Consider the following 14,349-nt stretch of genomic DNA (forward strand, 5'->3'; position numbering starts at 1 on the left):
AGGCACACCGAACACAGAGTTAACGTATGCCCATACATGATGATGCAGTGAGCACCAGTGATATCAGTCAGCAACTAGCATATATAGGGGCATGCTGGCAGCCAATGGCAATCGTAGCACTTGACAATGGACAAGCACTGCTTGGCCGAAAACTTGCGTAATTGTATTCACTTGCTGCAGCTGGAAGCCCGAAAATTTTTTATTCAGTGTCACAGTCTCAAGGTTCTGCATTCTTAAAGAATCATTTTTATTTTAAAAAAGTAAGTGGAAACATTTAGATCCTTTCAAATAAGTAGTCTTTGACAACCTGACCTCCTGCTGTAACTTATGAGACATCTCCATCAACATGGAAAAACGCCTGGCAATAATTATGAGGAAAATTGTATATTCTTTTTGCCCTCCAGATGTCTACTTAACAGTCTACAACTGTCCATTTCACCTACACAAAACACTAATATAAGTAGGACTAACACTTAAAAACCTATGTGCAATCCCCAGTTACTAGCCTCCAAAAATAAAGACAGTAACAGACTAAAACTTATAATTAGCAAAACAGAGGAAACAGATCCACCAGCTATCCCTCATCTGTGCCATCCTCACCCATGTAAATGTTGTGTGGATTTCTGCTAGTGCTTTGCACGGTCCTCTACTACTTTAAAGTTCCAACACTTCCTCAAATTCTTCAACACCATACAATTCTTCTCACTTTCTGTATTTGGCTAACTTCCCACGACCACAACTTGTACCAGTTCATGAATTTCCTACACATCCTCAAACAGCTAGAAGACCTTTGTATACACTACAGCTGCTCTAAAGTTGAATCTCTACACTTCTTTGAGTTATATGTCCTTCAGCATCCTGACCTGCTGTTAAAATATTAACACATCCCACCTGCCTTGCAACACATCCTACATGCCTTGCATGTTCTCATACATCCTAACTATCTCTCTCTCTCTCTCTCTCTCTCTCTCTCTCTCTCTCTCTCTCTCTCTCTCTCACACGTTGGGTAGCAGTGGAGCAGTGGTGGCTGGTAGTCATCTGACGTATCAACATGAAAATATCATTGCTAGAATATTCATTTAACACTCAATAAACTAAAGCAGTTGCAGTTATGCTCAGAGAAGTCAGTATCCCCAGGTTGTAAACTGTAGGTGGCCTGTGAAGAGGTGCAACCCCTGGAATTGTCGCATGGCCAGTAGAGTGATGATGACACTAGTGAACTTGCAGGGCAATGATCACAGCAGTGTATGTAAGGACTGTGCTTGCACTGCAGACTAAAGACTGCTGAGGTGCACCAAATCACACCATGAATGCTGCGTGGATGACATGGCTCATAGCAACATCAATGTCTGTCACATGAGCAATGCAGGGCAGTTAGCAAGGAGTCTGCCTACACAAGCAGTGGTAGATCCACAGAGTATGAGGCTGACAGCAGTTGAAGTAGGCCCCTAGGTGGCCTGCTCCTTGGAGAGCACTAAGTCTGCAGTGCTGGCTTCAATGCAAACAGCAGAGACCAGGGACACAGTTAACAGTGATAAGAGTCCAGAGGTGGTGACTTGCTCACCCATGATGACTTGCAGAGGATGGAAGGCCACCCCCCCCCCCCCCACCCCCCTCCCTCCCGTGACTGATAGCTGGCAAACTGCGATACCTTTAACTAAAAATGACAAGTATTTATACAGACTTGACCCTTACTTGTTTTGCTGCAGCAGCCTTTTCTATCATGTCTGCCACAGCACAAAACTGTGGCTCGGACATGAAGCAACAAGGCCAGCAATGCCACAGCGGCTCTGCCTTTCTGCTATGTCAATGCTATTGTAACTGTGGGCTTCTGGTCATTTGCAGCCTGTGGGAATCACCTCGACATTTTGGGGCCAGTATTTGTCATATCTGCAAGTAGCCCTTGATGTAACTGCATCGTGCCAGCTCCAGCCTGATCCGCTTTCATGGCCTCTTGCATTAGCTGTGACAGTAGCAAGGTAGAAAAATAGTGGTTGTGCTACACACCTTTACTTTTTTGCAGATCCACCTCCAGATCCTATAGCTTGATAACTTTATAGAGTACATTCAGCTTTCCCCTTACAACAGTCATATTAAACCACAAGGTTCACTGCTGTGTACTTAACCTAAACGTCATTCCCATTAAGATACCATTAGCTTATCTTCTTTACACACATGACCATTACTCCATAAAATTTACCACTTGTAAACTGGCAAAGTATATTGGTAGAGTTTTTACTCTTCACCCATTCCTAATGACTACTTAACAATAAATATATTTATTCAATAAATTTCTTATGCTTATCAGGAGTGCCTATACCAAATTTTGCTTAACTATTCCTTACTGGCTGTGTGTAATCTAGTTCATTGGCAGTTGGTCTACTGGAGTTTCATGTGGCTTGGTAGTTCTCCATCTAACGAAGATGAAGACTGCACAAAGCAGAGTCTGAGCCACCACGGTGCTGAGCTACGAAGGTGTTAAATATTGTGACACAGCTGAGACTGTGTGGTGCTGGTTATGTCAGTACTGCTGCATGTGTTGAAGCAACTGCCCTGCAGAAATGCATCCCTCCCAAGCAGCTATAGGTGTTCTGGACTTCCCTCATTTTTCACACATGAACATAACTCAATTGACTCATCATACAAGAAAGCAAAAATAATACTGGAAGAATCTCTCCTTCAAACAAATGTCCTTGACAAATCATGTTTTCACAGTGTTGCGATTCTACTATTTTGTGGTCAGGTCATGCCCTTACTCAACTCAGACATTCCCTGAGGAGCTGGCTACTGCTGAAAGAATTCTAACCACCTTCGAGCATTCTGATACAATGGGCTTGTGATGTGAGTCACATAACCAGGTCATGTGGCGCATATAGGGCACTCCTGGGCACATGTTTCACAGCTAGCTGGCTGCATGCTGATTATCACATCAGCCATCTGGACCTTGTCCAGTAATGAGAGGGGCGTGGTCGCTACTTTACGTAGGCAGAAGACAAAAACCTGAGAGAAATTAAGTGTTTATTTTGATAGTCTTCTTCCTCCAGGGTACCACAAGACCACAACTTTGCCACAGCTCCCGGCTGCCAGCCATCCTGCATTGAAGCCCCCCCCCCCCCCTAACCCCAGGGGTTGGCTTCATTTGACATCAGCAGTGGGACCTTTTACCCCATCACCACATCATTTGTTGACAGCAGAATGAGCAACAACACATACAACTGCCATCTGTGGAAGAAGAAGAAGATGCAGATGAATTTAGGTTCACTTAAAAGAAAGCTATATGAGGTACTGACACTGACGTGTGAGTGGATGAATTCATGTGGGACAAACTGGAAATTTGAGCTGGGTACAATGTGTTATCCGTATAGTGTTGTTATTTATTATAGTGCTATTATTTATTAATGTAAAACTCATTGTAATTGTTTTATAAATTTTTGACATGTCTCCTATACACAAACCAAATGGATTGCAAATGTATGTCATGAGATGAATAAAACACAATTCACTCAACTTGTGTAGAGTTGCAGTGTCATCAACATGTGGTGAAGAGAGTGCAGTAATTTTGTTTGACTGTGAGTATCATGGCAAGCCACGGGAGTCTTTCATCAGATATGTAATTATGTTTATGGGCTCAGTATGGGGCAGGTAAACACAGGCAGATTTCTATGGATGTGGAAATAAGAATATTCATTTTCACAAGAGGTGTTATCACAAGCTAGAGGTTTAGTTCACTCACTAGTAGTATGCAAGCTGTTAACCACAAGTAATGAATCACAAGGTGAAACTAATGAGTAGCCACTGTTCTCGTAATTTGAATTTGTTTTGCTGCATTTATCGAATGGAATTCTCAGGGAACCAGAGTATGAGGATTGTAGTTTGCACTGTTTGGAAAGGCCAAAGGTATAGAGCAAGGAATACGGCCTGTAGGTAAGCATGTAAACTAGTGAGAAATTTGCAACAATAGTACATTTAAGCATTCTTAGCATTTTTGTGTGTGTAGTTTATAAAAGGTAGGCATTAAAAATTGTAAAAGCCAAAGTGGATAAGTTACAAGTGGATAATACAAAGTTGTCTGAGAGACTGGAAGCACTTCAGGAAAGGCAAAAGGAAATGGCTTAATGCAAAACTTTGGAGTTTACAGAGGAGGTGCAGAGAAGATTCGATGATTCTTGTATTGAAAATCAACATCAGGACATGAGGAATAGGATGATTTTAGAGATGATAGGGAGAAGGAGGAAACTGGAAGGGAGTGAGACAGGTCTGGGGATAGTTTGCCTCTTCATGCAGTACATCCAACAACTGTTAATATAGATGAAACTGTCACTCTGGTAAGGGGTAAGACAGAATTTGATGACTAGTGGGACAAGTTGTTGAGAGGGAAGATGACGCAACTAGTCAGAGTAGTGACATTTTGCAAATTCCTTGCAGTTTACACAATGTACAGAAGAATAATATTGTTAAAGTCAAGGAAAATAATATAGAAATAGGAGCTCTGATACCATGTGGAACTGTGGATTTTGGGGTAGAAAAAGTGTGGTCTGTACCAAAGTGAATAAGTGTGTGGATAGCAATGTGGGTGACACAAGTGCATTAATGTCTATCCCACTGGGGTATAATGAGTGTTGCTTATAAACCAAGGTGCTTGACCCAGATGGACAGGGAAGAGCATGTGCTGATGATTTTCACGATATGCAGAGTGGAACTGCTGCTGCTGATGTTATTTTATATGCTATGAGAAATGCAAGGAAGTTTTTGACAGTTGTGTAGCAGACGTTGTGGTCAAAATGATACAGACACATACATTTATTTCCTTAGAAGCAAGGTAAACACAGAGTAAGAAAGAGTTGAAGATAGAGACAATAGGGCTGAATCTGTTGAGGAAAGTAAGCCTGAGGTTTGCAGTGTTGCATTAGTGCAAGGGCTAGATCACAGCCTTGTAGAGCAAACTGCTGATGTGAGTTGCAAGCTGTTTACAATGTCACCACAGTCTGATATGCATGGCGAGTGTAAAGTAGGTGAAGAGTACAAAGCAAACCAGAGAGTAAACCTTCAGCAACGGGAAACTGTTACCAATTTAGAGATGTCATGAGATACATCTGCCATATGGGACAAATCAGTTAAAGTGCTTGCAAGTATGCTAAGATTTAATTCATATGATATAGTGCCACTAAGCACCAGGAAGTTACTTTGGATGGGCAAGGAGTACCAGAAAATCAAGTATTCCTGGAGAAATTCAGTCTGTGATGAGCACTACAATGAGAGTGATAAGTGGGACAATGTTTGGAGTACTGAGTGTGGTAGTACCATATGTGGTTCATGTGTGAGGACAGGTCCAGAAATATGCTTTCTAGGAAAGAAAAAGAGGAACTATTGTTGCAGGGGGAAAGTTCTGAAAGATGTCCCAATATTGGAGGTTAAGAAACCAATGGGTAGACAAACAAGATGCTAAGCTTAGGAGTTGAATGGAGTCAGTCCACCTTCCACGTATCTTTAAAGGTGGTATGTTAAGGATAATTTATTAAGGGTGAAAGAATTCCTTATTGGGCATTTTTGGTTTTTCTGTGTGTGTGTGTGTGTGTGTGTGTGTGTGTGTGTGTGTGTGTGTGTGTGTGTGTGTAAGAACATGGCTACGTGCATATAGTAGTGAAATATGTTTAGGATAATGAGCAGAGCTTTGGGTCCTTGAGTGACGTTGTGAGATAAAGCTACATGAGGAGAGATTCCAAGGTGATGATAGCTGTAGTGGGTGTATGTGAGATACTGTAAAGTGAATGTTGATGGAGGAATGTATTCCCTAGAACTTAGGACAATATGACACCACGAACAAGGTAAAATGATCAATGGCAAATGACTAGCAGGAAGTAAAAAAGTAAAGGCATGATGTGATGCGTGTTCCAAGTCAACTAATAGGCTATTAAATGGAATAGTTTTATGTAACCCAGTAGTGTAAGAGGAAATCTACTAAATAAGATTTGTACTTTTAGTGCAGCCTCTGATGCTTGTGAGTGAGCCTTCCTGACACTCTTGTAGTGGAAACTTGCTCTGTAACAGTTATATGGTGTTCACATGACTTAGGAACCTATGTTATAGATTGGTCTTAAGTGGGATCTCAGGAGTCTGAGTCATCCTGTACAATGGGTCATTGTAGCACCGCTATTTTGTGGGCAAGTCTGTGGGAGTTTAGTGGTAAAGCTTCACAGTAGCAGCTGGCAAGTGTGAAGTGTTGGCATTCACAGCAAGGATTGGCCAAACTCAGCTCTGAAAAACCTGCCAGTGCAGCAGTGAAACACTGTTCTTGCAGCACAGGCAAGGGGATTTCTCCCAGACAAACTTCAGTGATGCTGTCAAGAATCTGACCAGAAGCAGAGCACTGACATAACAGGTGCCTGTATAAATAGCTATTATTTTGATAGCTCATTCATTCACAGCCTAGCAGTACTATCAGGAAACAGGTGCTATGTCTGACAAGGACAACATGGAGCCGCCAGGCAGTCACGAGTTTGGTTCTCCATTGTAGTACCTGCCTCTTGTTGCCATGGTGCGGTAGAGTTATTCTGGGCCCACCCCATCAACGAGCGAGACTACTGCCCAGTGAAGCAGAGGGCTGAGTCCCAGACATGGCAGCCCCCTTCCACCATCCCCAGTGTAGACACAGCTGTGTCTTATGTCCTCGTTCGCTGGGACACAGCCATTTGCCGTGGAGCTCGCTACTGTTGCAAAAATTCTGACTGCCTTTGGGTGCTGCTGATGCAGTGTACTTTTGGCAAAACTATCAGCCAGGTCAAATGGTAGTATTATTATAATACTTCTCATCATAACTTAGCTTCACCTCTTGAAGCACTACACAATGCCAACACTGTATTCACTTACACACGATGAGCCACACCACTTGCTCATGATAAGACATATTGCCTATACTACCCAGGTGAAAACTAATGTTCATATCTACACATCCTGAGAACATCATCTGAGTTTAATTATTTTCTTTCACAAATGAAAATAGAATTAAAAATCTGGCAGAAGATGCACTGACTCAACATGATACTCTGGGTAGGGGTAGGGGTGGTGTGTGTGTGTGGGGGGGGGGGGGGGGGGGGAAGTGGGCTCACTCACCCCAGTGGATTTAGATGCTGCACACTGCAGATACTGACATTTTCCTGGATCCAGCTACAGTCATTAATCCCACCACTTGTAATGGTTGGGAGTGGTCGACATCCACAACAGGCTGTGGTACTGAGCTGTTAGTGTCATGAAGCCAGCAGTACACATCCCTGTGTGGGGTAGCAGTGGAGCAATGTGTGCTGATGTATCAACATGAAAACATCATTGTTAGAAAATTCACGTGTTACTCAATAAACTAAAGCAATCATCATGATGCTTGGAGAAGCCATTGTTTCCAAGATGTAAGCTATAGGCAGCCTGCAAAGAGCTGCGACCATCGGAAGCATCATGCAGCTGATACAGTGATGATGGCAAAAAACTGGCAAGGACGCCGATCAGAACAGCGAGTGACAAGGAGTTTGTCCACAACGCAGGCTAAAGGCAGCTAGACTGCATCAGACAATCCGTACTGAGGCACAGAAAATCATTTGGTGGACCCAGCAAGGATGCGATGGCTCACAGCAGCATCAGTGTCTGCCCACAAGAACAGCAGCAGGCAACAATGAGTTTGCCTGCACAAGTTATGGTGGCTGAGTGGCTGTACAGCCCCATGATTGAACTGTAAACCCACAGGGTAGGAGACCAGTAACAGCTGTCTGCCAGTTGCAGGGCTCTAGCACTTGTCTCAATGCAAACAGCAGGGATGCAGCTAGCAACGGCACAGTTGAGAGGCAGTAACATGGTAAACCACATACAATTGTAGACCATTGTAGATCCTTGCCCCCCTTCCACAATTCCCCCCCCCCCCCTTTCCCTGGAAGCTGCAGACCACTTTTGACTAAAAATGACAAGTATTCATAGGGACTTGGTCCATCTTTGATTCGCTGCAGTACTGGCTTCTATCATGTAAGTCACAGCAGAACCGTGAGTCGAATGTGAAGCAACCAGGTCATCCATGCCACAGTGGCTCTGCCCTTCTGCTGCATCAATGCTATTATGCCTGTGATGCCTCTGCTCTGTTACAGCATGTGGTAACTGCCTCAAGACTTCGGAATCAGTACTTGCCTTATCAGCAGGTAGCCGCTGATGTAACTGCATCTTGCCATCTCCAGTCTGATCCACTTCCATGGCCTCTTGCATTAGCTGCAGCAGTGGCATTATTTTACTCAGCCATGTAAAAAGCAGTGATGGCACTACAGTACCATCAGTTTTATTCCCACCAGTAAAGTCCAATTATATAATAGTTTTTCTAATAAATAAAGAACATAAAATCCTAAAACTCTTTTTACTGTGGCAGAGATTTGTGAGACACAATTACATTCTTGTAGTTCAACTGGTTCAATTTGCACAGTATGACCCCTCGGTTTTCCACCTTCCATGTAGCAAAGCAAAATAATTTTGTTAACAATAATCATCTTCGATCAAATATTCTCCAGTTTGTCAATAACTCTCCTCCTCAACATTTTTCTCACTGTGTGTGTCACTATTGCAACTAGTGAGCAAGCAGTTACGTGTTGTGAAGTATAGCTAAATATTTCGTTTCGGGGTGAAGGGGGGGGGGGGGGGGGGGGAGAGGCAAAGAAGATTAAGATTATCCCATTATAATTTTTAGAACTTTTTTTCTGTTTACAATATTTTTAATGTGCGAACTTGTAACTATTTTCAGCTTTATTTACTTACTTCCAAAAAATCAAGACAAGTTATTACTTGATCTTATTTTAAGAAATATACCTCAAGCATCTCCCTGGTTCTTCGAGCTTCAGCATTGGTCTCTGACTGCTGTTTCACTTGCTCTTGATATTGTCGGCAGTTAATTCCATCATGAATTGCCTGGAAATTTTTAGAGAAAAGCAATATTATTGTAGTAGGCATTTTTATTATCCATCAACAGATTCTGTTACAAATTATCTCAATTTTTAGGTTGAGAAGATATGCCACAAATCATACTTAGTAGGAAAAAATAACCATTAAAGACAGGACTGTCTCACAACAGCCTAATGGTGTCAGTTTTATTCATAACATACACAAACAACTTCATCTTTGTGTCTCATCAATAAATTAAATATATTGTTTTATAGGCTTAATATTTAATACAATCCACCCAGAAATGAAGGTAAGGAAAACAAACACTTACCCTCAAAGCATTTAGTTTTTTTAACTTTTTAATGTAAAAACTGATTAAGAGACTGTACTGCTTAGTTTCTTACGATAAATACAGCTTCTGTATTTTGTCTTGTAATTTGCACACTTCTACTCATTGAGTGTCTGGTATTTGGTGGTTGAAGTCCTAATCACGAGGAAAAAGATATGACTAACTTGTTATAGTCCATAATCTGAAAGATAAGGGTAAGGTTTCCTAGCAAACTTCCATTTTAAGACACGAAAAGCTGAAGACAGGCTGATTAAAAACAAATTCAGAAGAAAATATACTCTAGAGCATGAGACAGAATTTTCCTTTTGGCAGAAAGCTCACACAATTAATAGAAATTTGGTGTGGGCGGCTCAGCCTCTCCTCTGTATCGTGAGTAGCAATAATAGTGTCATTAAACCACTAACATCACTGTTTCCTGATTCCATGGATGGTGACCACTGAAACTGTCTGTACTTCTTTCATGATTTTACTTATATTATTATGTGTGAATGCTGAGTATGTGAAAGCTGCAGTGAGAACGTAATGCTAGGTCATTCGGTTACTTATATGTACAAGAGGAGGAGGAGGAGAAGAAGATGAAATAATGCCCACATTTCATTCCAGCCTGCTGATCTGGCTACAGAGAAAGTAAAAGTAAACATTTCCTTGTTGTTGTTGTTGTTGTTGTTGTTGTTGTGGTCTTCAGTCCTGAGACTGGTTTGATGCAGCTCTCCATGCTACTCTATCCTGTGCAAGCTTCTTCATCTCCCAGTACCTACTGCAGCCTACATCCTTCTGAATCTTACCTCCAAAAATGGAATTTTAAAGATGGGTAAGAGCAATTCCATGAAAAGAACTGAGATTTCACTCACAATTGTTCTGCCTATGATTCACACATTAAAGATAAACTTAAAAAGGAAATTTCTTTGTCATTGATGGTAAACACGTTGAAATTTGAAGAGAAAGATTGTCTCTGAACGAAGGAGCTTTTTCCTGTTTACCAAAATACCTATCCAATAACATCATTCTGGGGAAAATCATAAGTAAGACAACCACATAACAGAAGCTGTGGCAGAAAAAAAAAAAAAAAAAAAAAAAAACCACAGAAGAAGTTGTAATGTCTACTCCCAAAAAAATGGCTCAAATGGCTCTGAGCACTATGGGACTTAACATCTACAGTCATCAGTCCTCTAGAACTTAGAACTACTTAAACCTAACTAACCTAAGGTCATCACACAACACCCAGTCATCACGAGGGAGAGAAAATCCCTAACCCCGCCAGGAATCGAACCCGGGAACCCAGGCGTGGGAAGCGAGAACGCTACCGCACGACCACGAGCTGCGGACTGTCTACTCCCATGCAACAAATTGTACAGAACGAATCACTATGACACTAAGCAACATTTTTACTTAAAAAATAAATTGTAAGAAACTAAGAGTTGTGTGATTATGAAACAAACAGAGAAAATCCTAAACTAAAATTTACTGTGAAAGCAACTTGCAGACAAAGTGGAAGATGGCACTGCCAAAATCCCTTGATTATTATAAACTCAGTAAGAAACAGAAAATCATAATTGAGACAATGTTAAAAAATGAAAATTGAAAAATTTGTTCTGGATAGCATGTGCTTGCTGCTTCCTTCAAATACACAACCCTAGAGTTTAGAAAAGTGTCTTAGTAGCTGATACGGAAATAAAATATATTCTGTGGAAGCACCTGAGTATTATTTTGGCAACAAGTTGATGATAACAAATGCTTAGGCCTGCAGGTTTCTTTATAAACTTAAGCTTCAAAAAGGATTGTAATTAAGTAACACTTTGCTAATTTGGGGGAACAGACTCCGAATGATTGTAATGATGAAGTTCTGAATCTTACTCTAATGTTTGTTCCTCTCCCATGTCACTGGATTCAACAAGTTCCAGTGCAATTACTAATGACATCATCTCACAAACACTGATTCAAGTGATTATCCATCAGGATGAAGCTGGAACAAGAACTACTGGATTCATTTCAGATGTTGATCAACTGAATGAAAATTGTGTTGGAATTAGTGATATAAAAGACAAAGTTACTTGCTCTACACTGAACACAAATGACAAAATAAACATGTTCAGGTGCCATTTGTGTAATGTATAAGGAATAATTTTCATGATACAATTGATGTACTTTTAATGAGGTGACCAACTATTATTTTTACTAACAAGTTTGTCAACAGGATTAATTCCAAGCAACTGCTTAATTAAAAGTTGGCCATAACTAATGTCCACTCCACTTGGATCCATAGCCAATGGCATAATATTCTTCAGGGAAATAAAAGCTGTAGGATTCAAAGGGAAAAGAGTAAATAGGAACATACACAAAGAATGTTATTTTAAACTGTGAGCAACCACAAAGTTCCACATTTTGAAAGAAATAGCCCACAATTGCTGTGAAATACTTTCTACTGAAAGTCATGACCAGTTTCGTGCCACTCGAAGATGCATTCTCAGGTGACAAAGATTCTTTTTAACAAGTTAAGCCTTGTCTGCTGCCACTCAACCACCTTCCAGCTACTTGCACAGTTCTGCTACCCCCTTAATTTTAAATGACTACTGCATTTAGTGCACTGTTTGCTTACAACTTGACGTACATGATGGGGAGTAGCTCTAAGGCTAAAAGAATTTTTATCACTTTAGGATGCATCTTGTAGAGGTGCAAAGCTGATCATAATTTAATTTATTTTTAGTTATTTATTTATCCATCCACAGATAATAAATATTGTATGGATATTGTCTCTTCCCCCCCTCTCCCCCCCTCCCTCCCCGCCAAATAGCTGTACCATAGGTGCAACCACAATGGTGGGGTATCTGCTGAGAGGCCATACAAACGTATGATTTCTGAAGAGGGACAGCAGCCTTTTCAGTATTTGCAGGGGCAACAGTCTGGATGATTGACTGATCTGGCCTTGTAACACCAACCAAAATGGCCTTGGCTGTGCTGGTACTGTGAATGGCTGAAACAAGGGGAAACTACAGCCATAATTTTTCCCAGGGGCATGCAGCTCTACTGTATGGTGACATCCTCTTGGTTAAAATATTATGGAGGTAAAATAGTTCCCCATTTAGATCTCCGGGCAGGGACTACTCGGGGATGTCGTTATCAGGAAAAACAACGCTGGCGTTATATGGATCAGAGCATGGAATGTCAGATCCTTGAATTGGGCAGGTAAGTTAGAATATTTAAAAAGGGAAATGGATGGGTTAAATCTAGATATAGTGGGAATTAGAGAAGTTTGGTGGCAGGAGTAACAGGGCTTCTGGTCACATGAAAACAGAATTATAAACACAAAATCAAATAGGGGTAATGCATGAGTGGGTTTAATAATGAATGCAGATAAGCTACTATGAACAGCATAGTGAACACGTTATTGTAGCCAAGACAGACATGATGCCCACGCCCACCACAGTAGTACAAGTTAACATGCCAACTAGCTCTGCAGATGAGGAGGAGGCAGAGGAAATGTATGATGAGATGAAATAAATTATTCAAACAGTTAAGGGAGACAAAAATTTAATAGCCATGGGGGACTGGAAATCGATAGCAGGAAAAGGAAGAGAAGGAAAAGTAGTAAGTGAATATCGACTGGGAGGAAGGAATGAAAGAGGAAGCCGCCTGGTAGAATTTTACATAGAGCATAATTTAATCATAGCTAACACTTGGTTTAAGAAGCATGAAAGAAGGTTGTTTACATGGAAGTGACCTAGAGACACTGTAAGGTTTCGGATTGATTATATTGTGGTAAGACAGAGATTTCAGAACCAGGTTTTAAATTGTAAGACATTTCCAGGGGCAGATGTGGGCTCTGACCACAATTTATTGGTTCTGAACTGCAGATTAAAACTGAAGAAACTGCAAAAAGGCAGGGATTTAAGGAGATGGGAGTTGGATAAACTGAAAGAACCAGAGGTTCTGACAACATTGTTAGTCCAAATGCATATGTGAATTTTATGTGAAATCATTACAAGGAAATGGAACATACAACTGTGTATGCATAAGCTTAAATGGATGGTGGCACAAAAAATTGACTTAAAGCTAAATACACATAGCAGACAGTTTATATTTATATGGGGATGCATAGAAAGTGATGTAACAGTAATATATATGGGCTTTCAATGCACAATGGGAATTAAGAAACTACAACAAGTACAAACTATAGGCTTATTTCTGTATAGTCCTAACACAACTGACTAACAATTAAATTTATTTCAGTATATAAGACAAGATTAAGAATAGGTAAAAATAAATGTAATGTGTTATTTGATGATTAGTGAAAATGTGTTCTTATTTATTTGGGAAGGTATTTTGGATAGCAATTGTATATTTGTCTTGAAGTACTCATCAACAGAGTAAAAGGTGTGTGTGACAGTTAGTTCTTTTACTTTCTTCCTGAACGACAGCCTTTCACTATTTCTTATGGTTATAGGAAGTTTATTTTACAGCTGAGAGCCTATATTCCTGACACCAGCTTGACACCTACTTAGTCTTTGGAGTAGCAGATGAATGTTCAAATTTGTTCTTGTACTGTGCTCATGTATATTCCTATTTCTCGTGAAGAGGTGTATGGTGTTTTTTTTTTCAGATAAAACTGTTTCCATTATATAAATACAGGATACTGGTAAAATTTTCAAGTCTTTGAAAATTGGCTTTGCTGATAATCTTCGATGTTCTTACTTCATTATCTTTCACAGCCTTTTCTGCATTATAAAGATGTTTTTGTACGATGATCCCCAGAAGGGGATGCCGTATGTTAAAATTGAATGTATTATGCCAAAGTACGCTGTTTTTAATGCATCTATGTTGCATGTTTGGATGAGGATTCTAAATGCGTAACAGAGGCTGCTCAGCTTATTCAGTACTTTTTCCCTTGCACATTCCATTCCAAAGTGTTATCTATCCATATTCCCAAAAATTATGTTGCTTCTACTTGCTTGATTTCATGGTCTTCTATTAGTATTGGTGTCATTTGAATAGGGTGGTTTTTTGATGGATAGAAGAGCATGTGGACTGCATTCAGCAACAGTTTATTTCTCTGAAGCCAGGGCAGCAGCCTCCCCTTTGTATTTGATATTTGATCACTCATT

The 14,349-nt window shown here is 40.5% G+C and overlaps 1 protein-coding gene across 2 annotated transcripts in view; it reads right to left on the reverse strand.

Annotated features, from left to right (window-relative positions):
- The window catches only part of LOC126483695 (uncharacterized), a 436,703-nt gene that overhangs the window by 14,728 nt on the left and 407,626 nt on the right, over window positions 1-14,349 (reverse strand). For both annotated transcript variants that reach the window (XM_050106783.1, XM_050106784.1), the window contains one exon: window positions 8,830-8,928. In XM_050106783.1, the coding sequence (XP_049962740.1) occupies window positions 8,830-8,928 (99 nt within the window). The remainder of the gene's footprint in view (window positions 1-8,829; window positions 8,929-14,349) is intronic.

Source organism: Schistocerca serialis, chromosome 6 (genome assembly GCF_023864345.2).
Source record: "Schistocerca serialis cubense isolate TAMUIC-IGC-003099 chromosome 6, iqSchSeri2.2, whole genome shotgun sequence".
In the NCBI taxonomy this organism is placed as follows: Eukaryota; Metazoa; Arthropoda; class Insecta; order Orthoptera; family Acrididae; genus Schistocerca; species Schistocerca serialis.